General features: G+C 39.0%; 1 protein-coding gene across 1 annotated transcript; it reads left to right on the top strand.

Moving 5' to 3' along the window:
* Positions 1-920: 920 nt before the first annotated feature.
* ARGLU1 (arginine and glutamate rich 1) lies at positions 921-25,927 on the top strand. Its single transcript, XM_040624471.1, has 4 exons — positions 921-1,414; positions 9,165-9,390; positions 11,678-11,761; positions 25,088-25,927. Exons 1-4 carry the CDS (start codon positions 1,068-1,070, stop codon positions 25,250-25,252), a joined length of 822 nt encoding a protein of 273 aa, XP_040480405.1. The 5' UTR covers positions 921-1,067; the 3' UTR covers positions 25,253-25,927.
* Positions 25,928-26,620: the final 693 nt, after the last annotated feature.

The following is a 26,620-nucleotide window of genomic DNA, read 5'->3' as shown; positions in this document are numbered from 1 at the left end:
AAGGGAAATTTCTAATTTTCTTCTTACCTCTCTTGAGTTAACCCTTTTATTGCACGGTTTTAAAATTGAGGCACTCAGATTTTCAAGGTTTTCTATCATCTCTGAATAGTAAGTTCTCCTCTTCTTTTGGGGGCTTGACAGTCTGGTTGTTACACCATACAGGAACAGAGATTCCCTGGCTGGGACTTAGGGGGTCTTCCTGGTGATGTGTCAGGGCTTTGCAACACAGACACACAGCTGCTCTGCCACCTGCTAGCTGTGGGACCTGGGCAACCAACTTCTTTACCTGCTGGACCCCAGCGTCCCCACCCCTAAAATGAGAACGGAGCACCAGTCAATAAACGCAAAGCATTTAGAACAACTCCAGGCACATGGAGTCCCATATCGAGCACTGGCTTCCCCTTTATCAAAGCCGACGTCATCTCCTGGAAGCCTCAAAACCACTTCATAAAGTGTGGTTATCTTCACTGTACAAACGAGGAAGCTAAGCTCAGAGAACCAAGTCATCCGCTCAGGGTCACTTTGATACAATTTAGGGCTGCCTGAGACAAATCCAGCTCCTAGCAAATAATGCAATGTCAGTTCCTGAGGAGGTACGATTTCATTCTCACCAAAACGTGACGGGTTCATTCTCATGGCGTTAGCATCTTACCGGAAAGCAGAAGTGCACTAAAGCTAAGGTGAGGACTCCGACTCTTGAGCGTCAGGACGGCGCGGGGAAGGCGGAAGGAGCCGAGAGCCCTCGGAAGCGCTCGCTTCGCCTTCGGCAACCATCGTCAGGGGGCGGGGCTCGCGTAGCGGCGCGTTCCGCGCGGGGCATTGTGGGAAGGGCGGCCGGTGCAGCCGCGGCTGCCATCTTTGCAACTCCTGGCGTTGCGGCCTTGTCGTTGGAGGCGGCTTTCGTGGCGGCCGTCGACCTAAGAGAGCGGTATAAAGTCAGCTGGCTGACAGCTTTCCTTCCCCCGGCCTCGACAGCACGGCCAGCCGGGGTCCGGAGGCGGAAGCTAGGACAGTGGGACGCGCGCAGGGCCCGAAGCCAGCGGTTAGTCACAGCGTCGCCCGGAAGGATGGGCCGGTCTCGGAGCCGGAGCTCGTCCCGCTCCAAACACACGAAGAGCAGCAAACACAACAAGAAGCGGAGCCGGTCGCGGTCGCGGTCCCGGGACAAGGAGCGCGTGCGGAAGCGCTCCAAGTCGCGGGAGAGTAAACGGAACCGGCGGCGGGAGTCGCGGTCCCGCTCGCGCTCCACCAACACGGCCGTGTCCCGGCGCGAGCGGGACCGGGAGCGCGCCTCGTCCCCGCCCGACCGCATCGACATCTTCGGGCGCACGGTGAGCAAGCGCAGCAGCCTGGACGAGAAGCAGAAGCGAGAGGAGGAGGAGAAGAAAGCGGAGTTCGAGCGGCAGCGAAAAATGTGAGCGCCCGCGGGGGGAGGGGCGGAGGCTGGGGGGGTGGGGGCTGGCGGGGCTGGGTGGGCCAAGTGAGGAGCGAGGGGCTGGCGGGGCGTGGGGGCGGGTAGAGGGGTCGCGGGAACCCGCCGGAGAGGCTGCAGCCTGGCCGAGTGGAAAGCCTGGGGCAGGACAGACCCACGAGTTGGCTGGGAAGGAAAACAGTGGGGCTTGCGCAGGAAAGGCTTGGAGCGGAGAAAGCGATTTTGGCGCGAGAGAGGAGCAGAGTGCCGGAAGTAGGGGGTGGAGTTGGGAGTAAGGTGGGAGAGCTGCACCGGCCAGTGAGGGCGTGGGATAAGCGAGCCTGAAGATAGGGGTAGGGAGCGTTTGCAGGCCCGCTGGTAGAGCCGAAAGGAATTAACCCTTGGGAAGCAAATTGCAGCTGGCCGGAGCATTCTTGTATCAGAGCTTCAGTTTGGGACAGGTCTCGGGAATAAGACACTGTAGGTGGTCCAACAGTAAACCCCCAAATGCATTTTGTTAGTGCATTCCTTTTGTTAAAGATGTCGCGGTTGCGTTTCTTTTTTCGAGCTTGCTCGGTTTTTGTTATTTTGTGAGCTGTAAAAACGCAATGCGAACACTTTAAGCATACAGTATGATGAGTTTTGACACTTGAGTTCACCTGCTTAACCACCATCCCAATCAAAACTTACTCCATCTCTTATTTATATTGCTTTATATTTCTTTTTAGCAAACTTAAGTGCAGTCTTCTTACTCGTTTTCCTTTTTAGTGTACTTTTGTTTAGAAGTCGCTTGAATATTTGCTTTTATTTTCGCATTGCTCACATATAGAACTTAATTTAGGGAAAATCAGAGTCACAGTAAGGTTCCCGACTTGAAATACTGTTTGGGTAAAATTATTTCTGTAAGAGTCACCTCTCAAGTATCTCTAGATCCAAGAGTAGGTGCAAATAATTCCAGACTGATGATCTTTTAGTTTTAAAATGTAGTGTTTTGTTTTGGTTTAAGACTATGGCCCTGTGATGCTCTGGGTAGTCATTTCCCAAAGTTAGTTTGCAAACTCTCCCTGTTTTAACCAGCCATTTTCCTCAATTCTTCAGCTCATGTTTAGAAAGTGCACACGAGGCAGGAAAGTTAACTGAATTTAGGATCCTTCTGGGACAGATACATGTGTAGTGAATTTTCTAGGGGTTTAAATTTTCATGTGTTTGGGTTTGTATTATGTAGCAGAATGTGTTTCTGAGAAGCAAAGTTATTAAGAGGCACAGGACTGGAGCACTAACAGTATTACAGAAGAAGCAGTACCAGGAGAGCTGTGCAACCTTTATTTTCCTGTATGTAGACCTATATGTAGAACTGTTGGTGATATACACACACACACACACACATATAAAAAACAAATACAAGTAACTATTTCACAACAGACCTTGATTATATAGAATCCAGGTGTTTAGGTCTGGAACAAGATCCTTCACTGTAAAAGCGCAGCTTTCAAATATCAACAGATGAGCATTTGAAAGATTACTGAAGACATCTCTGAGATAATTTTTCCATTTGAAAACAGATGTCCAAAGAGAAATGATTTGCCATTCACTCGAAAGCTAAGACTTGTAGGAAAAATGAAAGAAACCTTGGTATGCAAAGAATAATTATAAGTGTTTAGCAAACTACACATGAATAGCAGAGACAAAATCCAGGGATTGCACTAGAAAATTGGGCAGCTGTATAGTTCCAAGTTGACAGAAGCAGCAGACTACCATTAGCATTTATGAAGGGAGGAGGGGGCAGAGCTAGCAGCCCCCTATACACTGAATTCCTCTGTGCCATGCAGTAGGCAGTCCTTAATTTGGTGTAATGTCTTGGAAATAACACAGAGGGAACAGTGGAAAGACTTGGGTTTTGGAGCCATGAAAATTGGCATAAGTAGTTGTAGGTCTACAAGTCTGTTGGTTAGCTTGTTCATTCAACTAATATTTATTGAGCATTTAGTAAGTGCCAGACGCTGTGCTAGGTGCTGTTAATATAAAGATAATCAAGCCCTCTTCGAGAAGCTTAAAGACTTATAAGTAGCTACATACTAATACAGTGTGGTAAATTCAGTGATCATCATGTGACTGTAGAAAGAAAGATCTGGAAAGGTAAGCACCTTAGTTCTCCTAAGGAATGTGGGTGTTAGATAAAGAGAAAATAATAGACTGTCAGCCAAGGTATAGGAAAGTACATGTGGACCAAAGCAGAGTCCCCTCCACCCCTGGCAGAATAAAGGACAGAGTGGGGTGGAATGGCCCCAAAGAGAGGTAGAACAGTGAACATTGACTGGAACATGAAGGTGTATAAGTACTAAAATCGTGGAGTAACTGGGGAGGTAAATAGTGGCTGGGAATCATGAGAAGTGTCTTGTATGCTATATTAAGGAGCTTGGATTTCATCCTAGAAACAGGAAAAGTTTTAAGGAGGTAAACGGCCTGGCCTTTTTTTTCTCCCCCCAAAAACTGCAGAGAATGCTGTATAGGATAGATAACTAGTTCCAGTAAGGCCACACAGGAGTAGGGAGGGGGTGGTTTTTGGAATGGGAAAGAGGAACAGATTTAAAAAACATTTAGTGCAAATAAAACTGGATTGGAATATAAGGGAAATAAAACATTAACGTTGGTTCTCATGTTTATATTGTGGCTGTTGCACCTCAGCTGCCAAATGTTAGGTTAACTGTTTGTGTGGCCGATGGTGGTTAAAATGTCAGAAACCGGTGTATAGAGGACAAGGAAAAATCAAGGGGAGCCTCCCTTTGTCACTTCCACAGTGGGCACTTGTATTTGGATATGGTGAGTTTATCCGAGGTTGATATGGAAGACTGAAGCCTGCAGGAAATCTTGAGAGTAGATAAAATGACTTAGGAAGAGCATGGAGGCAAAAAAGCAGTTGGTTCACAGGACTGAAAGATTCTTAGGGAATGTTTGTTGGAGGAAGACAAGTGCTTCTTGGAAGCAGAGAAGGGATATCAGAAGAATGCATAGTGTCAGTGTACCTTGAAGAGGTTCAGTGTACCTTGAAGAGGTTCAGTGTAAGATGAGAGACCCTGAGACAGCGGAATAGATTATTCTGTTGGGCGTAACCAATTAGAAAGTTTCTGGTAATATTGAAAACTGCTCATTACAGTTGTGAGGCCTTGAATAAATCACCTGTGAGCTTAATTTCTTTTTCCTTTTTTTTTTTTTTAAGGTTTTATTTATTTATTTGGCAGAGAGACAGCCAGCAAGAGAGGGAACACAAGCAGGGGAAGTGGGAGAGGAAGAAGCAGGCTCCCAGCAGAGCAGGGAGCCCGATGTGGGGCTCGATCCCAGAACGCTGGGATCACACCCTGGGCCTAAGGCAGACGCTTAACAAGACTGAGCCACCCAGGCGCCTCTTAATTTCTTTTTCCTGAAACAGAGATACAGTTCTTGCTTATTACAAAGATCAGAAATAGTGCATTTGCAGTATCTAGACATACTTGGCCTGTAATGGAATCAGTAAATAATGTTGGGTAATATAATTTATGTACATGCAACCAAATTGAGCCTGGTGACTTTAAAAAGTGATTTTGAGGTATATTAATTTAGTGAAAGGCAGACCTTAACATTAAACCCTTTTTTCCTCATTTTTGAATAGCTAATTCACATGTTTCAAGATTGAGTTCAAAAGTTCTACCTCTCTTCTGTGTACCAGCCATTCATTTTCTTATGTATTGTTTTGAGATGCTTTGTGAATGTTGTATTAACTGTGCATGTTGAAAAAATGGGCAGCTGTAAATGACTTGGAGCAAATCAGGAAATGTTAATGGTATAATAATTTACTGTAGCCTGTGATAGTGTACGTTTGATTATGCTTAGTGTTCAACTGCATGACAGATTGAGAGCCTTCTAAATTAAAGTATCTAAACTGGGATTTATATGAGTGATTCTTAGAATACTTGATGTGCTCATTTTGAGAGCAAAGAGCAGCTTTTATGAGCAAATTCAGTATGTGGAACTGTGTTTTGGGGACGTTAGGGTTTTAAGACAAAGTATTAGGGCGTAAGATCTAACTGATGTTGATAAGAATTTTATGAACTTTTGAAATAACCATTTTGGTAGTTAAATCTTTCTGCATGCTTTGGCCTTACACTTTTGTTCTGCTTAAGATGATTAGCTTTGGAGTCTACCTAGGTCGGAAGTCATCTCAGCAAAATGCAGTGAGCTGGAGCCCAGCTAATAAATTGTTCCTATGCCTGTGGAACCATCAGAGATGTAATCGATGACATGGTGTATAAAGCTGTTGGCACAGTATTTGGTACCAAGTCAGTACTGAGTTACTGCTGTTTGCTGATGTTATGAAGCACTTCCTAGAAGCAAGCTCCTAGGGTTGAGTTTGTACGTTTAAAAATATTTCTGTATATATTATATTTAAAGTAATTTTGCCAGTAGCTGTATACAAAGTCATACTCTGTGCTATATTGCCTGACCCTTGCTGTTTTAATAGTTGCCGTTTTAAATTGATTGTGGCTAGTGTGTTTAAAATTCCTGTAAGGATGGAGAAAATGGGGCCTAAGGTTATATATACTAGTTCCATTGAAAATGGAAGCTTCACCAGTGGCACAAATTCTTGGTAAGGGAATATATTCAGAGGAGCCTGAGGAAAAGATTACTAAACATCTAGACATCAAGAAAGTGACAACTCCTATGGGGAAAGTTTGAAGGAGTGAATAGGCAGTGACATTAAATGATACGTCTTCTGTGAAGTGCTAATGACCAAAAGTGTTTGTTGTTTTTTTTCCAAGGAAGTTTCAGTGTCTCTTATGAAAGTTAGCCTTATAGCTGCTTTATCATTGATGATGATAACAAATTTGTCATCAGTAAAGACGAGCTCATGTTTAATTCAGTTGTACATGTGGCCATAGTGTTTTTGAATTCAGTGAGGGGAGAGTGGAATTGAAGCCATAACTTTTAAGGGCTGAAACTGAAAAATTTCTGTAAAATTTTTTTTCTGATTACTGAATTAGTAATTTTAACCTTAACTGAGCATAACATCAACAGAAAATTACATTCTTGATAAACTTGGAACAGTTCTGCTGTGGAGCCCTGACTTTGCCTGTCTCCACGTGGGACCCAGCAGAAAGGCTTAATTACTAAGGTCATGATGGTATGTCCTGTGGTTCTTCTAGGAACAAAGGGAGATAAGCAGCCTTGTGAGAAACTTCACTAGGCCATTTCTCATCCTCCCAGTTTCATTTGAGGTTGGGACTTTCCACTTGCCCTCCCCTCTGGGCTATAAAACCGCTGAGCTGTTCTTAGAATTGACTCTAGCAGCAGAGCGGCCCACTGCCTGTGCCTCTGTTGCGTGTCATCTGGCCCCTCTGGTTTGGTGTCCAGGAGTGAGACCAGAGACAGAGCTCACACCATGCTGATCTGGCTTTTGCTGTAAGTAATAAACTGAATTAAGTTATTTAGGCTTATTTTCTCCTTACCAAATCTGTGGAAATGTGGCTCCATTAGCCATTGTGCTACTGCTCTTACTTAAGGACTGCTTGAAAAAACCCTAAATATGTATCAGGTGTCTTCCATCTTTACCAAATTCCTAAGTTGTTTGGCACCTTTTCTACTGAAAAGCAAAACTAAAGCCTTATCCCATTCTTCGCTCTCCTTTTTACTTTATATTGGAAGTTTTAGTTGAAACCGTTTTAACGTTGTCCTTAAGAGTTGCATTGTACCATTTTTGACATTTTAAAATAAAATTTCTTCTTAGGCTTCTTTACATTTACTAATATCGTGAGGACCAACTAGCAATAAGTATGTTTGTGGGGTATGGGGTGCTATAAACTTCTAAAACTTTGTATTATGTAAACTTACTGATGTATTCAAAAGTAGGGAGAATATTGTAACCCTAATAAACCCATCATCCCTGTTCAGCAGTTGTCAGGCTTACTTATTTCAGCTCGTATTTTTCTCTTTGGATGAAGCAGAGAAACAAAATTTTTATATCTGAAATGTAGTTTAATTTCCACTGAAATCACCGCCTGATTTCCTTTAGATAGTTCTGGCAATTCATTTTAGTGTTGGAGTGGATAGCTATTCTCTTTTATTGAGCTGCTATAGATGAAGGCTCCTTGAAACTTCCTTAAACTGTAGTTACTTATTAAGCTTTCGTATCTTTTTAAATAAAAATCACCAATAATTTAGTGTTGGGAGGAAATATTTAAGAAACAAGCAACAGAGTCTTCAGAATGGGTATTGCATATATCTAGAACCTAAAATCGTGCTTTTTCAGGTAGCTACTATCTCCTTGACAGAAAAACAGATTATAAATGCAGAAACTGAAAAGAATCAGAATGTTGGAGATACACTGGTGTTAGTATGGTATCAATGTGAATAATTAACAGGAGTTGAGAATGAAAGCACTTGAGTGGGAATTGAATCAACCCCCCAAAATAGTTTAGTTGAAGTGGATTGGGGTGTTTAAAGGTCACTTAGATACTATAAAGTCTTTACTAAACACGTAAATTGAATGACCAGCTCATACATATTTATGAGTCATCAAAAGATAAAAAGGTTATAGGTTGTATTTAATTTTGTGGGTTGTGAGAAAGTTGAAGCGTTACTAATAATAAATTGGCTTCTTAGGATTTAGATACACGTCCAGAGCCTCTGAATTTATTAATTTAGCACAAATTATTGTCTCAACTAGTGCAGTTCAGTAGAAAATACAATGTGAGCTACATCTGTAATTTAAAATTTTCCAGTAGCCACATTAAAAAGAAACCAGTGAAATTAACTTTAGTGTATTCTCAGTCTTTAAGATGTTGTCATTTTAACGTAACCAAATAAAAATATTTACAAGATTTTTAAATACATTTTCTCTATACTAATCTTCTGTTCAGACGAGGCACATGTAACCAAGAAGCTATCATATTGGGTATCAGTGGTATTAAAATGTGCATGGTTTCCACCATAGTGCCTTGATAAATGTCAGTATTTTCAGTGCAGAATTTCATTTTGAGTAAGTTGGTTTACAATATCTAAATGTGATTAAAATAATTAAAACAGTATCATGCTTCATTGAACTTTTTATTAGAACTGATGATATAATTTCATCCACTTTCCCATCTCTTGAAAAGCTTTTAATTGAAAATCAATTAACCAAAGAAAGAAGAGGTACAGTAAAAGGTGTTAGGGTCAGAACCTAAATTAAGTTGGTCTGTATTTTCAGTAAAAGCTACACTACATTGCCTTAGCAGTGTGAATCTGTTTGAATCTGTATTTATTTTGATTTTGCTGGTGGGGGTGAGAGTGGGGGAAGGGGGTGAACTTTGTCAGTCTGAATTGCTTGCTACATAATGTTTTCTCCTGGCTTTCTGTAGCTGAACCCTTAGACTGAGTGCATTGGCAAATGAGCAGATCCCTACACTTAACAGCTTGTCCTTTCGTTTTAAAGTTGATAACAAAAAAGTAGACTTCTTGTTTCAGATTTACTCTACTATTCCAAAATTAAAACTGTTGAATTAAGCTCTTTGTACATGCATACTAGTCATTTTGTACTTAGAAAGTGATAGGAAACAGAAGTATTTATATTTATTTGAATTTCTGTATCTCTTAATATCTTGGTATCTAATATTTCCTTGAATGTTGCATGAAAATGAATTATAAAATTATAGAATCGGGCTGTATGTTTGACAGATTTATAGTTTGTTTTATTAGGTTTACTTACATTATCTGAGTCATTGTTTTCTCCTTTGTTTGCTAGTCGGCAGCAGGAAATAGAAGAAAAACTCATCGAGGAAGAAACAGCGCGAAGAGTGGAAGAATTAGTGGCAAAAAGGGTAGAGGAAGAATTGGAGAAAAGGAAGGATGAAATTGAGCGAGAAGTTCTCCGAAGGGTGGAGGAAGCCAAGCGCATCATGGAAAAGCAGTTGCTCGAAGAACTCGAGCGACAGAGACAAGCTGAGCTTGCAGCACAAAAAGCCAGAGAGGTAACGCTCGGTCGTTTGGAAAGTAGAGACAGTCCATGGCAAAACTTTCAGTGTTGGGTGTGCCTCCTGCTCAGTTCAGAAAGAGATGGAATACAGACTAATTCCTTTCTCATCTAAACATAACATTGCTGCGAAAGTTAATTTTTTAGCCTATTCAGAAGTGCTGACTGATATTTAAAAGTTATTTTCATAAAACATATTTAAGGATACTTTTTGATTTAATGGAACTGGCTTACATATTTGAGAAGTGTTTGAAACTTTTGCCATGGCTGCAGGACTTACATTCTTTTTTGGGAGGGTGGAGGGAGACAGGGAGTGGTAAAGGGAAAAGGTTCAAATCCACCTGTGGATATGTATTCTTCTTTTCTGTGTATCATTCTTATTGCCTAGACTGTGAGAGGCTGTTTGCCTTCAGTCAGATTACAAAGAGCAGGGCCTGACATTGAGTGACAGCACCTGCTTTTGATACATAGGTTTTCTTGCTCTTCTTTTTGTCCTTTTATCCCTCACCCCCTACCCCAAATCCTGTTTCAACACAATGGACTAATTCTAGCACTCTGATCATAAGGCCCTCCATTTTCCTAATGTGTTTCAAAGAATCTTTTTAGGAAAAATGTCCAGATTATTCATCCACTTTTTTAGTATTTACTAACAACTCCTTTTTTTCTCTAGAGAGTTATGAAGGAACAGGTTGTCCTTGTCTGGAGTCAAGCTAAACACATGATTTGTTTTATCAGCAGCTGGAGCAGAAGTTGAAAATGTCTTTCTGTGAGACAGTAATTTGCTACTGAAGCTTTATGGCTTATTTGCACTGATTACTCCAGGTTCCTAAAACTTGTTGAAAGTCACTGAAACACTCAAGACAAATTACTTTATGGCCCTGAGTGTCCCTTGATATAGTTTGCATAATGAATATGAATTCCATTCGTGTATGCCATAGAAAATCCTGTAGCTACATTTTCTTGAACTTAAATATTTGACTCAAAATATGTGTCTCGTATCATTGTGAATCTTGGCCTTATTGTGGACAAGTTGGCATCGTATTAAATCTCTCTTATTTTCCAGTAAGCTTAGCCTTTCAAGTGCATTTTCCCTTGTGCTGTCTTTAAGTAGATACACGTGTCTATATTTGGTAGCTATCACAGACTGTGCAATTGATTGTATGAAATTTTATTTATATCAGTGCTTTTAATGAAGATAATTTTGGAGTAATGGTGCTGTCTTGTAGCGAGTTATTAATCATAGGAAGATTTTTTTCTCTTCGTTTGCTTTTTGTTTCATATTAACAATTTTTTTTTACACGGACACAACCCTCTGACAGTCTTTCCAAATATTAAAATCATTTGAATATGTATGCTGTGATCTGAACACTGCCCAAACCATCAAGCAATCTTCATATAGTTTGCATTATAAAATCTCATTAAATTCTCCAATAAAAAATAAATTACAGAATTTTATTTCCGGACCATGCACCCCCTGGATTCCTGAATTTCAGTTCAGACTGTAGATGACAAGATAAGCTGCCTTTAGAAATTGTCAACATCTGAATGTTAAGTCCATTTTCCCCATGGAAGAGCCCTTAGTTCCATGAAGTATGGATTACCATTTGTATTTTTCACTAACAGTAAATGTATTTTTCTTATTAATTGTTTGCCTTAGGAATGATGAATTACATTTTTTGTTCCTTCTTACCATAAACATCTGCATTCCTCAGCTCAGCCTTCCTTGTATGTTGTTTCTTTATAAATGGTTGAGCTGCCGATGCAGGTATTGCCAAGCTAACAGTACAAATCATTTTAAAGAGGAAGCTGGCGCGTATGGCAGCCGAGGAGCACACTCTGCAGGACACTGGACAAGACAGTAAATATTCAACTTTTAATGCTGATTAAAGGAGTATAGGTAAAGAATACGTAGGTATACATAATTGGTGAGACAAATATTCACTTTATTTATATTTTATATATTATTTTTTTAATTTGGTAAATACTATCCAGTTTTGTAGTTGTCCTTGTTGATTTGTGTGATATTAAAGTATTAGTAATAATTGCCAGGAAACTATCATTAGGGAGGGTTTAGTCGGTTGCTGTTTGGACTGGGAGGGATGATTTAAATTTCGTGCTAGAAACAAATTTTAGTGGCTGCACAGTTTATCATTTGTCAGACAGAAGGTAGCTATAAAGCTACCCTCTAAGTCAGATCAAAAAAGTTCAGAGGAAGATTAGTAAATATTTATCAGTAAAAATAAACATTTTATTTTTCTAACATCTTAACATGTCCTCCCCTTTAGGAGGAAGAACGTGCAAAACGTGAGGAGCTAGAGCGAATACTGGAAGAGAATAACCGAAAAATTGCAGAAGCACAAGCCAAACTGGTGTGTATGAAGTGTACCTGAAGAGTATTTTATATTTGCTTTCTGTTTTTTCAGATTTTGTGGAATGATTTTGTGCTCTATGACACATTTCTTAGAGTTTTCAGGGCCCTTTTCAGGGATTTGAGGCAAGAGCAGGAATGGTTGACTAGATTTTAGCGAGTGTCTTCCAGAGGAATCTATTGGGGCAATCCAAAGATTCTACTTATCTAGAGAAAATTCTAAAATCTGCAGTGGCTTAAGACAGGTCTCCTGGGAGAATTGGAGTAACCCGACTCTAAAGCTTTTCTATCTTAACCTCATTTACATTTTTATGCCTAAACAATAACAGCAAAAGTTTGGAAGTATTTAAACTAAAAGGTAGCATTTCACTTCCCATTAAGGTATCTTGTTACCTACCAACTACTAGGTAAAGTAGGTAGCATATGCTTGGTAGTAAGTGTACAGACTGAAAAGCTCTTGTCCTCTTCCAAGTTTGTAATCTGGCAAGGAATAGAGACTGAGGTGCTTATGAGCTAGGGATAACAAAAGGTGATGCAGAGCAATTTAAACATTTCAATGAAGAAGCCACTGTAAGAATATTGAGGTAATTTCTTTAAAAATAGAAAAAGAACTAATCTATTTTTTCTTTTGGTTCTGTTTTTTCGTACTTACTGAGTTTTTGGTTTGTTGCTTTGTTTTTAGCACAGACTAGCATTTAGAGTGGAGTAAAGAAGTAGAATAAAAATTTTGGTGTCATAGGGTTTTCCGTTTAAGAGTCTATATTTTGAAGCAGTCTCCATATAATGAAGAAAGCTGGAATTAAAGGACTGAATATTAGGAAGCCAAAAAGCTTAAGGAAGATAGGCTTTGGAGGGAAAAACTTTGTTTTCCCCGTGAAGGTGGCATATAGGAATTCTACTTCAAAGTAAGAATATGTGTCAGAGATGGAAGGAAATTTACTTAGGATGAGTGAGGGATGAGTGCTATTTAGTGCCTAGGAATAGAGACATGACCCTGGAGGGAATCTTGGTTCTGGGCATCTTACAGAAGTTTTGTCTAGTTAGAAATTTATTGAGACTAATGCAGTCATAGGAAGACATTTGCTGCTAAGTCATTACTGTTGAGTGGGGAGGAAAGCAAGTTGTAAGCTCCAGGTAAGTGATTTAGAAAAAAGAAATTCTGTGACTGTTTATAAAGGCACAGAAAAAGATCTGAGTTGGGCTAAGTAATTAATTGACAGTGAATCCAAAGGAGAGTACGGGTGAAGGAGGACCATAAATAATGTGTCCTGTGGTTGAAAAGATAACTTTTTACATAAAGTTAAAACTATGGGGCAGTTAGTTCTAAAGCATGAAGTTTTAAAAGATAGCATACCCCAGAGAAAAGCCAGTACTGGCAATATCCGAAGCAACTTAGTGAGCATGACGCTGTGAATTCTTAGCTAATACTGCTGTCCTGGCTGTTGTAAAATCCATCATGAAAGGGAGAGACTTAATCCTGCTTTCCCAATGAAAAGACCTTAAAAATCTCTTACGGTAGAAAAAGCCCTATGAATGATGATGCACTGTGAATGGCTGAGGAGTCATTATAACATACATCACTACATATTCATCAACTAGTACGTGATAATGCCTTTTTTAGTGATTCTGTATAAGAAGAAAATCTCAGTGCAGGTAGGAGGAAGTAAGATGGAAAGTAAGAACCTTAATTTGAGTTTGGAAGGTTGAGCTTTGAAAGGTATGGATATTTCCAGAAGGGAGGAACGGTATAGTTGGTATTTAAAATGATGAACCAGAATTGCCAAGCAGGTGGAATAGAATTCCTCTTAGAACATGATAAAAGATTGGCTAGCATGGTGAATTCAGTTTTTGGGTCTCCTGGAATGCCAGATTGTGACTTACAGAGCAGAGCTCCTCAACTTAGGCCCTGCCAAGATCCCTTCTGATCCTGGGATAACTGTCTGGGTGCCTAGGGAAACTTGGTTGGGCTCTTTATATTCCTTTTGGCAGCTTTCTTTGTTTACCCACATGGACCTTAAAAATACGACTTTCTGTGTGTCTTTACTGGGAAAGGATTAGCAAGCTTATTCTAGAGCAGTGCTTCTCAAATGGTGGTAATTGCCCAATTTTTGTTCTTGTCTTTTAATCCTAATTTGTCTCAGACTTCTACTTTTGCAAAATATAATTAAGATGAATTACTAGAAAAATGAGGTCAAGAGGCTATAAAAGCTTATAAAACACTTACTCCTGGTTTCTACATATTTTGTTATGGATCCATTACGGTTTGCACACTGTTGCTGATTCAAGGGCCATACTTAGACTGGCACTGTTCTAGAACACTTGAGTTTGATAGATTATACAGTGACACTGTTTTGACTGCATGTTATCAGTAGACTTTAATGAAAAGATATCTTGGAGAAAAGGAATTTGAATTTGAGAATATTTGGTAAGGATTTGGATGTAACTCATTTATTTCCTGTGTATGGTAAAGTTGGAAGTTTAAAAAATTACTGTCCATGTTGGAGAAAATTAATTTTTATTTGGCTCTGTTGGTAGTGAGTAGTATGCTTGCAGGAAAAGTGGAGCATCCTTTGTGTCAGAAAAGACAAGGAAATGTTGCTGCATAAAGATGCCAGGCACATATGGAGATTTCTTTAATTTTTGTTGTCCATTCCTTATCCTCTCAATTTTGAGCAAGTTCTTTTAATCTTTCTTTACATTTATTAGGAAATATTACATGGACTGTATTGAATGTCCCATTAGAAGAATAGATATTTAAGAAAGGAAGGAGGGGAGTATGCTAGTGTTGTAGATAGCATGGGACTTGTCCTGGTTATGTCAGTAGTGGTAGTTTATCTTGTTGCACCAGCAGTTCTGTTTGCTTTATGACATAATAAATATGCTAGAAATGTGGACCAGTTCATTGTATGGAGAGAAGAATGCAGTGCATTCTTTTTTCTAGAAGGCAAGGAAGAAAGAGGCAGTAGCCAAGCTTAACTATTCACATAATCTATACTGAGAAGTTATTACGTGTAAAAAGCAATTTGGAAATAAAAATGGACAAGATGTTAAGTTCTCTTAAAGTATTTAATGTATTAATGGTAGGGACAGGGACAATCCCAAGAAAAGTTAACAAGTAATATGGACGTATTTGGTAGTGGTATGGATGATGTGTGGTAATTGACATAATTGCCCCGTGGTGGCCTGGGAACCTTCCTGGAAGAGACACCCATGAGCCAAGCTTCAGTGGCTAGTTAGGAATTGAAATTACGATGGGGACAGGAGTGTGACGAAATGAAGCCTCGCAAAGGCCTTTAAGGGATTTCGTAGAATTAGAATAAAGGCAAGAGTGTGTAGGTGCTCTGAGGATGGTGGGATGGGCAGTAGTAGCTATAGTAGTAAGCCAGCTTTTTGTGTAGTAAGTTTGTGCGATACGTAATGGTAAATGCTGTTTGAAAGTATACTGAAGACAGGTTGGAAAAGACAGTACCCTGGGGGAAATTTCTTAAAAGATCATAACCATGAAAGAATAATATAATGATTTCTTACAAGTCAGTAAAGAAGACCAGCTTCATAATAGAAAAAGAAAAGTGAGAAATGTAAATGAGAATTCACACAAGTAGAATGAAAAGTGCTATAATCAATTCTTGAAAATATATCCCAGTCTCCCAAGTTCTGTAAGAAAACAAAGAAATGACTCCCCCACCCCCTTTTCTTTTTTTGTAATAGTAAATATTAATAGGAAAGACTTTTTTCCCCCCTCAACACCAAGTGTTGGCAAGAATAAGACCTTTTATATGGTGATGGAGGGAGTTTATAATGGCCCATGACCGTTTTAGAAAATAGCACTGAGTCAGTAAATATTAGGAACCTTAAATCTGTTTCTAAGAATTTATCTTGTGAAAACTGAATCAGATACAAATATGGTAATACAGAAAAAAATTCTCACCATATTATCTAGAATAGTGAAAATTCTGTAGGTTTTTAAATGAATTATAACGTGCTTACAGCTGGTTTTTCTGTAGTCTAAAAGTTTTTGGTAATACAGGGGAAACAGCTAAATACAAAACTTACGTATACATTATCCTGCTAATTTGAAAAGTATATTTGCACAGTTTAGTAGATGGAAAAATATGCCAAAATGCTAAAAACAGTTATCTCTAATTGGTAGACTTACTGTAACTTTATACTTTTCTCCAGTTTCAATATTTTATACAACTAAAGAAAGTAAATTTAAACTATACTTTGATGGACTTTTAAGGTAGGTCCTTGTGACAAAAGTTCAGGTTGATTGCAGTAATGACTGTAATAAGGAATGCATTAGCTTAGCCACATGGGCTCTCTTGTATGTGAAATTCTTTTGTTTTTTTAATGTTATTTTATGGTATTTTATTTTATTTATTTATTTGAGAGAGAGAGACTGAGATAGGGACAGAGATACCAAGACAGAGCATGAGCAAGGAGGAGATGGAGAAGCAGGCCCCCTGTGAGCAGGGAGCCCGATGTAGGACACAATCCCAGGATCCTGGGATCATGACCTGAGCCGAAGGCCGAAGCTTAACCTACTGAACCACCCAGGTGCCCCTCGAAAGTGAAATTCTTATGAGGTACGCCAGACCAAGGATAGTTTTTGCTCACATTCCAAATTGTTTGTCAAGATACTTGATTTTATCTGTCCAAAAGGAGGCAAAAGAATATTAATCAACAGACAACGTTTGATTTATAACCTCAAACAAGAATTAATTCACATGTGGTTTGGCTTGACTGGACTTGGCCTTTTGGCAAATTGGTTTCTAATTCTGGGTTAGTATTGGCAGTGCACAACTATCTTCAAATATTTGAAAGGCTGTTGTTAATACAATGGAGAAATTTAACTCTTTAAAAAAATGTTAAAAGTGGTACCTAAAACTTTTTTTGCTCCTCTTTTCCATACAGGTTTTTTGTGATGTGTCTGGGAAAAGTCCAGGTATTATTCTGAAATGTTTAAGAATCTCACCCAGAATGGGAAACAGACTAAGAAAAGTGATAGGTATTGCTTGGTCTTAAATGTCCTTCCAAGAGGCTATATCAGTAGAAAAATGACCCACAAATTATCCATTGGTGATTGAAGGTGGTAGTAAAATGGAATGTGGTTAATTTGCGTGTAAATACCTGAACTATAATAAGAGACAATTTCTTTCTTTTTTTTTTTTAAGATTTTATTTATTTGAGAGAGAGAGAGACAGACAGTGAGAGAGGGAACACAAGCAGGGGGAGTGGGAGAGGAAGAAGCAGGCTCCCAGCGGAGCAGGGAGCTCGATGCAGGGCTCGATCCCAGGACTCTGGGATCACACCCTGAGCCGAAGGCAGATGCTTAACGACTGAGCCACCCAGGCGCCCCAAGAGACAATTTCTAATAAAATTATAAAAATTACTGCATTATGGTGAAAAGGTAAAATTAATTTTAACTGGGAAAGCTTTGAAGTTGTTTTTTTTTTTAAGATTTATTTATTTATTTGAGAGAGAGCAAGTGCACAAGCTGGAGGGGCAGTGGGAGAGGGAGAGAATCCCAAACAGACTCCATGCTGAGCACAGAGCCTGATGCAGGGCTCGATCTCATGACCCCAAGAGCATGACCCTAGCCGAAACAAGAGTTGGACGCTTAACTGACTTAGCCACCCAGTGCCCCCGAAGTTTTAAAATACATGCAAATCATAAGTTTGAAATCTGTAGGTGTTTCTGCTCTTTAATATTGAAAATAGTTTTCTCCTTACCCACTTGCCAAACAGGGAGATTTACCATGTTCATCACTCCTTTGAGAAATGAAAAAAATAGTACCATATTCAGAAGTTGATTATATGTGAAATGTATTCCACGTACTTAAGCCAGATCTCACTTTGCAATTAAGAGATATCTCTGGAAAATGCCCGCCTCCCAACAACAAAAAAAACCCTATATATTATATGTCCTGATCTCTGGAACCTGTGAATGTTATCTGATGTGGTCCCAAAAAGGGTCTTTGCAGATATGATTAAGTAAAAGATCTTGGGGTTTTTATCCCAGATTAACCACTATGCCCTAAATACCACTGCATGTATCCTTATAAGAAGGAGGCAGAGGGAAATTTTTTTTTTTAATCACACAACGCACACAGGAGAAGGCTGAAGACAGAGCAGAGAGAGACTTGAAGATTCTGGCCTTGAAGATTGGAGTGATGTGGTCAGAAGACAAGGAATCCTGGCAGCCACCAAGAGCTGCAGCAATAGATTCTCCCCTTGAGCCTCCTCAGGGAGCATGGCCCTGTTGACACTTTGATTTTGGACCAGTGATACGGATTTTGAATTTCTGGCCTCCAGAATAATTTTATGTTGTTTTGAACTACATAGTTTGTGGAAATTTGTTGCTTAAAAATGTAGAAGTGGTTTTGAAGTTGGACAGTTAGAGGTTAGAAGAATTGTGAGGCATGTGATGGAAAATGCCTAGAGTGCTTTAAAAAAGACTGTTGGTAGAAATATGGACTTTAAAGGTGCTTCTGGTTAGGGCTTAGACACAAATGAAGATGTTACTGGAAGCTAGAGGGAAGGAGGTCCTCATTGTGTAGTGGTAGAAAACCCGGGTGAATTGTGCCCTACAGTTGTGTGGAAGGCGGAGCTTGTAAGGGTGAACTTGCATATTGAACTGAAGGTATTTCTAAGTGAGGTGTTGAGTACAGTCTGCTTTCCTCTGGCTGTTTATAGTAAAATTTGAGGAGGTGAATAGAGGAAATAACTGGTAAGTAAAAAGGAATGAGCACTTGATGTTTGGAGAAAATTTCAGCCTATCTAGATTACAAAAGATGCTGAAGTTGGTTATTACTGTTAGAAAAACTCTCTGGAAAGAAGGCCAAGGGTATGGCTGGGCAACCACTTGCTAGGGCTGAAGAGATTGCACATGTGACTCAGGTTCCCACAGCCACTTCAGCAAATGCCAGGAGTAAATGAGATGATCCAGGAAAGATCTGTTGAGGAGCCTCTTGTCTACTGGCCTGCCAGATGTGGGAGACCCACAGTGTTCTCGAGGATGCGGTATCAGCAGAAACACTGCCAGCTTGGACTGAAAAGGACAGAAGGAGGACACAATGATGAAAAGACTCTTCAGACTCCTAACAGACTCCACTCACACAGGAAAAGTGACATGAGAACAGAACAAAGAGAGATTTGAAGATGCTGGTCTCGAAGGTTAGAGCAATACACGTGCAAGCCAGGAAATCCTGGCAGCCATCAGAAGCTTAGAGAGGCAAGGAACAGATTCCCTTCAAGAACCTGCAGAAGGAAGGTGGCCCTTCAGCATCCTGATTTTGTTCTAGTGATAATGATTCGGACTTCTCTGCCTCTGGAATAAATTTCTGTTCTGTTACGGTAGCCAGTCTGTGCTAATTTATTACAGTGGCTACAGGAAACTAATATAATCGGAAAAAGAATGGGCCATTTGTACTAGAGTGAGAGTATATAAATGGAAAGAGCATAGTACTTAGGATAGTTAATATTGATACATTTACACATTGTAAGAAACAGGCAAATTGGCATGGCACCAAATGTAAATGTCAATTAAATATTTTAATTTGAGGGGCACCTGGGTGGCTCAGTTGGTTAAGCTTCTGCCTTCAGCTCAGTTCATGATCCTGGGTTCCTGGGATCAGCCCTGCGTCAGGCTCCCTGAGCAGCAGGGAGCCTTTTTCTCCCTCTCCCCCTGGCTCCCCCTGCTTGTGTGTGTGAGCGCACGTGCACACTTGCACTCTCACTCTTTCTCAAATAAAATCTTTTTAAAAATACTTTAATTTGAAATGAAATGGTGGGGAAGTTATGGAAGCATGTTTAGTCAGTGAGACGCTTGTTTCCAGCTGATAAGATAAAAAGCTCGTTTAAGGTTATGTTAATGTATTTTGGGCAACAGTTTTTTTAAAACTTCCTGGATGTTAGTGTATTGGCATCGTATGGAGTGGCTTGAAGGACAGAATGTCAACCAGAAACCCACTGAAAGCCGGTGGGAAGGTGGAGCTTGAATTGGTAAGGCAGAAACTAAGGAGAGAATAAACTTGGTGAGTGATAAAGAGAGAAGGAGTACAGAAGGAGAAAGTGGAGGAAAAAGGAAGGGGAGAAAATCTGGTGTAGGAACCAGAGAAGATGTCATCATGCTGACAGCCAAGTGTCAGGGGGCACTTAAGAAAACCTCTACAAAAGGGGATGAATGACCAAGACAAACGAGAACTGACTTGAAAGAAAAGAGAATTTAGGGTATAAAAGATTAAAAGAACCACATCTGGATGAGATCTTTTTTTGTGAAATTTTAGGACATAAATGATAAAATCCTGAAGATATGAGATTGCTCTTTTGGCAGTTTTCCAGAGCAGTCTCTCCAGAGCTCTGGAGGACAGGGATTCTCGTGCCGAGTATCCCATACCAATCTCAATTGTCAGTTCCTCCTTGAAGCTGTTGTGTCCACTTCAGGGAATATGGGATCCCAGGAGATGTTATGCAGTGTTGAAGTTCCAAAAATATATTTAAGATCATAAATACATTTAACAATTGGGCAATTAAATTGAGATGGAAAGGGGCTAGGAAGAGTGGCTGGTGTGGTAGGAATTCTCTTTAGATGGTAACTAATAATATCCTATAATGACAGTATGTATGTAAGGAGAGTAACTATCAGAATAACCAAGTTGCCATTGGTAGGGATTGCTTTTTTTAATCCTTGTGTGTGATTTTTTTTTTTAACCTTGTACATTAATAACTTTAGAAAATTTTACTGATCTGTAGTTTGCTAAGGGTCCAAATTAATTATATCAGATTTCTTTTTAATATTTTTCATTGCTTACCTAAAGTGGGATATACATTACACTTGTTATAGAAGGGAAGATGAATCAAAGAATTAAAATTATAAATGGCAGAGTGGAGTAGGGTGTGTGTGGGGAAGTTTAAAATGCAGAAATCCACATTTCTGAGTAGTGGCATGATTTCCTAATTGGTAATACTTTTCATTCTTTCCTATCATTTCGGTAATCACTTCTGATAACAGATATTTCTCTTTGTATTTTTAAAATTCTGTAAAATTTTATATATAGTTTAAGTAAAGAGTGGTAGATTTCAGCATCCTTATTTACTGAAAGAAACTGCTGCTAAGGATCACCTTGATGTACCACATTATAGACAGTGTAAGAAGGAAAATGCTTAGAAAAGAGTAATTTTTTTTAAAGATTTATTTTTTTTTTTGAGAGAGACAGCACAAGCGGGGAGGAGAGGGGACCTGAGCTGAAGGCAGACGCTTAACTGACTGAGCCTCCCAGGTGCCCCAGAAATGAGTAATTTTAATAAAGGCACTGGGCCCTCTGGGTGAAGGGGGAGCGGGACAAAAGGTACTGGGAGAGTAAATAGGTCCTTCTACTAGAATGGTATATTGCTTTCATGTATTTCATCTCACCAGTCACTTTTTTGGGTGAAGTGCAGAGTTAAAAGCCACCTTTGTGAGGGTTCTAGACTTAATGGCCTCGGAAGGCCCACCCTCATTTCATGGCTCTAGAATTGCGGGTGTTAGCTTTCTCTTGGGCCCCCGTGGTATCCATCATGTAATCCTTGTAGGAGAGCTTAGTGTTGTTCATATGTGTGAATACACATACACACCCCCACCCATTGGAATCGTTCTTTCTTTTGCATACGTTTGAAACAACAGAATAGAGGAGGAGGAGTGGATATTCCGACAAGTGGGGTCATCAGGAAGGAAATGGCATGTCAGACAGGTTGCAGAGGGAAGCTAGGGTTTAGAACTCGTAGCAGATAAGGTGTAGGGTCAAACCTCACAGATGGTTTTTCATCATTTGAGAAGCACTATATTAAAACAGATGGCTTTGGGTTTTGCTCAACTAGTCTGTTTTTGCCCTGTTGTAATTGAATAGCATTTATGCTTCGTTTAAAGCTATAATGGAACGGTACAAATATTTATATGTAAAGACAGGATATTCACTTGCTCACTTGATTTTTAAAGATCATTTCATTATCAGGTATTTCCAATAGGCACTATATATATGCTTAAGACTAAAGGAGAACCAGAGAAATTACAGCATCCCTTACACACACACGTACTTTTATCTTCTATATGTGTAGACCTAAATGAAATTGAAACTTGCTTTTTCTTTACCCAATCTAAAGTTTAATTTCAGTGCAAAATTAGTATTTCCTGTCTATGAAGGATATGACTTCGCTTTAAAAATCGTGTTTGTTTTTAATTTAGGTAATGTGATCACATCATTCCAATTTAGTTTTTAGAAAAATAAATGATTGTATATCTTTTTTCCCCATCCACTACTTTTCATTGCCATGTTTTTTGTGTTTTTTAGAGTTTAAAATGCGCATTTTGGCAGATAGTCATAATAGTCTTCCCTTTTTGCAGAGAAATAGTATATATACACTATTTGGGACTTTGTTTTTCTTAACAGTGTAACTTGGGGATTTTTCCATTTCAGTATGTAGGGATTCCTATTTTTTGTTGTGTTTTTTTAACTACACAGCATTCTGTTGTATAGATTTTCCAAAGTTTAATAGTCCCACATTGGGGAATATTTGGGTTTTTCCAGTCTTTTGCAAGCTACGTTGCTTTAAAAAACCTTGTTTGATTTTGCATGTATACAAGTGTTATTTATATAAGATCTATTCCAGAAAATTCATTTGCTGGGTAAAAGCATTGTGAAGGTAGAGCTTTAGTAAGTAGTGTCGAAGTACTCTTCATGAGATAGTATTGTGTATCTTACTTTGAAATTGGTCAGTATGATAAGGTGAAAAATACTGTGTAATTTTAATTAGATTTCTCTTACGGGTTAGGTTGTGATGTTCAAACCCTTCCCTCTTCAAGTTTCTAATCTGCTTTTCTAAGGGCTGAGTTAGAACAGTAGGGAACAGTGAATCTCAGTATTTATATTAGTAGGGGTTTCCCAGGCACATGGACACACAGTAGATTCTTTACCTTGATTTAATTGCACTTGCCAAACTCTTACCCAAATGTGTGATGATTTGTTAAAACTGGATAAAGTAATTGACATATGAATTCACTAAAGATGATCAAAAGCACTTAAGTCTTTTCTCTTAGAATTATCAGTGGAAGTCTAACCACAAAAGTGGTGGTTTGAAATGGATGTACAGGTAACGTTTCAGTAGGGGAAAGAATGGCATGAGCAAAGGAGAGGAGGAGGCAAGACAGAAACCAAGCATAATTTGAGGAAAAATATATACACAGTGGGAGCCAGATTATAGAAAGTGTTTAATAGTATGCTCATTTGGGAAGTTAGGCCGTATTCTGCACATGGTGGAAGTCACTGGAAGCCTGAGGGCATGTGAGAACAGAACGATGTCCAAAATATTGAGACTGGTAGCATTCTGTAGGGTGAATGAGGGGACTGGGAACAAGGAAATTCTGTGAGGTCTCTAAGGGTCGTGGGGCCCTGCACTGGTGTGGTGGCCCTGCATATGGAGCTCCGGATGAGACATCGTAGTGGAAAAGAGCACGAAGGAAGGAATAACCAAGTGGTTGGCTATTTGCTTATGTCATGAAGGAGGAGACAGAAGAAAGCTACAGAATATGGGTGGTGGTAGGGAACGTTGTAGAAAGGGCTGATTTCTTTGGTTATGTATGAGGAATCTGAATCTTGGACATGTTGAATTCTGAAGATACCCAGAAGTCTCCCTGGTGTGTGTCCAGTAGCTACACCTATTAGCCAGTTGTAGCTTAGGAAAAAGGTCTGAGAGGTTTTTTGAAAAATCTATTTCACCTCTCTGTTGGGTTTTCCATCTTGCCTGCCGACCACATTCCCCCTTTGTAAAAAATTCTGATCTTCCTCATCTTTGACCGTTACTTGATTACAATGGATTTGCCCTCCCATCTGTCTTCTACCTTTTTGTCTACACCGCCACCATCTTAAAGTAAAACAGACCTCTTTGTGTTACTTTGGTATTTAAAAGTCAGGGTTTTTTTTAAACATTTTATGTTGCATACCAGAGTCCATCACCTTCCCCATCCTCTGCCATAAAACCCGTAATGCAGTCACATTGAATGTTACTATTTCTGAACAAAAAGCCTATGGGTGGAGACAAACAGGAGTGAACAGGTGGAGAGCCTTAATGTTTTGAATCACCAGTGTTTCGTATTAAGAACATGTGGGAGGGGAGAAAATTTTTAAAAGACCTAAGTTCAAGTGAGCAGAAGAATGAATAAAAGTCATTAAGCATTGTAGTTCTGACCATCTAGAAAATAATTTTAGTAGAATAATGGAGATGGAAGCAATGACTTTAAAATCCGACTTTGGGAATAGGAAAGCATTCAAAGGGTGCAGTGACTGTTTTAAATTGAAGGTCAGGTAGTGATTTTCCTGAGATTTAAAAACTCAAGGTTAGAGCAGGTTTTCTCAACCTTGGCCCTATTAACATTTGGGGTTGGATGGATACTTCTTGTGGGGGCCTGACCTGTGTATTGTAGGGTGCTTAGTAGCATGCCTGCCCTCTGCCCACTGGATGCCAGGAGCCACCCCCTGTTTGTGACAACCAGTATCACCAGCACACATTGTCTAATGTTCCTTGGGGGAGGGGAAGGGAGGGGAAGGGTAAAACTGCACCTGGGTGAGAAATAAGGACATGGGCATGGGGTTTTGGAGAGGCAGAAAAAGAGACTTGAAGAGGACGGAGAATGGCCTGAATTTTTTGGGGAAAGACGGGCAATGTATAGACAGCACAGGAAGGGAGTTGGTTGCATAAGACTGAAGGAGTTGAAGGCTCTGAAGAAGTTAATTACACCAGCATTTTATAGTCAGCGAGGTGAAAAGAGTCTTTAATTTTTTTCTCTCCAGAGAAAGGGGTCCTTAGTATTTCTTGGTTGTATATTGACAGTGTAATGTAGCCCCATTAGGGAGTTTTTCTTACAACTTTTTTTATGTCTTTCTAATGATAAATCTATAGTAATTGGTAGATAACCTGCTCTTTGGATAAATCGATGCCTTGGTTCATTGAAAATCTCTTCATCTGATGCACTGAAGGTTTAGATAAAAATAAGTAATAGGACAAAATCTATACTGATCTTAAAACGTGATTTTAGAAATTTCCATTTTCAAAATGTGTAAGTGCTTGTTTGTAATTTTCGTAAACATTTTTCATAACAAAATCAGAAAATTTAGGCAGAATTAATGAATTCTTTTCTAATTACACAGTGTTTTTTCCTTGATCACTTTTTGGGTGACCTTAGGCAGGTTGTATTCAACGTACTATTGTTTGTAAACTGTCATCTGATCTCCCAGTATTACTAATAGAAGACATGAAATTCATAGAAAGTTTTAATGTTTATTTTTCACTTTCAGGCTGAAGAGCAGTTGAGAATTGTTGAAGAACAAAGAAAGATTCATGAGGAAAGGATGAAACTAGAACAAGAGCGACAACGTCAACAAAAAGAAGAACAAAAAATTATCCTGGGCAAGGGGAAGTCCAGGCCCAAACTGTCCTTCTCACTAAAAACCCAGGATTAAATTGCAAACTCTGAACTTTTTACAAAGAAAAATGGAAAAACTTTGTATGGTAGCTTCATGTTGAAGTGGTTTTTGTTTTTTTGTTTTGTTTTGTTTTGTTTTTTTTTAATTTGGAAAATCTGGAAAAGTTAGCTTGTTCTAATAGGGGCTATGCTCTGCATTCCTTTTTCCCCCCCTTAACTTCCATTAAGTCAGATCCTTATCAGATCATTATTGTCTTCTAGAAAGTGATCTATTTTTCATCTGTTTAGATTCTGTATTAGTGGTCTGAAGAAGAGCAGATCACTTTGTAAACTGCGGATGGTCTGATAAGGTTTTTACTGACCCATTGACTTCAGAGTTATACTCTGTCTATTACATCATAATGCTGGTTTTGCTGACTTTTTGTTTTTTTATATATTTATAAAAAAAGAAAAAGTTGGAAATTGCATTGGAAGCTCCCAGGGTGTTACTGGACCTATGTGGTGTATTGTTAAACCAGTGTCCTTGTGATACTGTTGCTCTTGGTGTTCCTGATACAGGTAAGGAAACAGTTGGTCAGCTCTGCTACAAAATATATATACAGTTCAGTATTGTCTCTGTTCAGTTTGTTTTTATTTCATTGACAAAATCAAACCAGCATTCCCCATTGTGTAAATAAATGATTTTGCTGAATAAAGTAAAGTCTTAAATTCATATGTTGAAGCAATTTTTTTTAAAGTTCTGTTAAGTCTTAAAGAGGGTGGTTTACTTTTTGATGGTCAACAGTTTAGAAACCCTAGAACTATGCTATATTTCCTCATTTATACTTTTAATGTAGGATTTATATGTACATTAAATATACTCATGAACTAGTATTTAATGGCTATTTTTACAAATACCTAATTTATGCTGCTATGGCAATTAAGACATCAGTATTACCTGTAAGAAAGACTAAGCACCCAGAAGAAGATTTAAATTCTCAATCCTGTGCCTCTGTTTTAGGATATAAGTATATACTACCACAAATTATACTTAATAAAAGACTAGAAAAATACTTCTAAAAATTTATAGGATCTTAGATTATTTTCAAAGTGGGCCATCAGAAAGAACTTAGCTTTATACTTTCACAAAAGGCTAAGGTAGTAAAATCCTCTTCAATGTAGGTACCTGCACGTTTATTTTCAGGACAAACACATTTAAACTTCTTACAAGTTTTTGTTTTGTTTTGTTTCTGCATGTGAAACCTTATGGATGACTCTTATACACTAGACTGCCTCATTTATCTTTACATATGTTTGTTTTAAGTCTACTGGTATTAAAACATTTATTGAAGAAAGTGATATCAGAGAATGTTCTCCAATATTTTTAAGACCATTTGATCACTCTTTCCACGTGAAACATAATGAG

The sequence above is a fragment of the Ursus maritimus genome, unplaced genomic scaffold, assembly GCF_017311325.1.
Source record: "Ursus maritimus isolate PB19 unplaced genomic scaffold, ASM1731132v1 scaffold_10, whole genome shotgun sequence".
Classification (NCBI taxonomy): domain Eukaryota; kingdom Metazoa; phylum Chordata; class Mammalia; order Carnivora; family Ursidae; genus Ursus; species Ursus maritimus.
This window is presented reverse-complemented; position numbering and strand designations above follow the sequence as displayed.

Bases quoted from the DNA above. Each gene is read 5' to 3' on its own strand.
- ARGLU1 (XM_040624471.1), top strand. From the start codon at position 1,068: ATGGGCCGGTCTCGGAGCCGGAGCTCGTCCCGCTCCAAACACACGAAG. The intron at 1,415-9,164 runs GTGAGCGCCCGC...TTTGTTTGCTAG, and splicing joins TTCGAGCGGCAGCGAAAAAT to TCGGCAGCAGGAAATAGAAG. The intron at 9,391-11,677 runs GTAACGCTCGGT...CCTCCCCTTTAG, and splicing joins CAGCACAAAAAGCCAGAGAG to GAGGAAGAACGTGCAAAACG.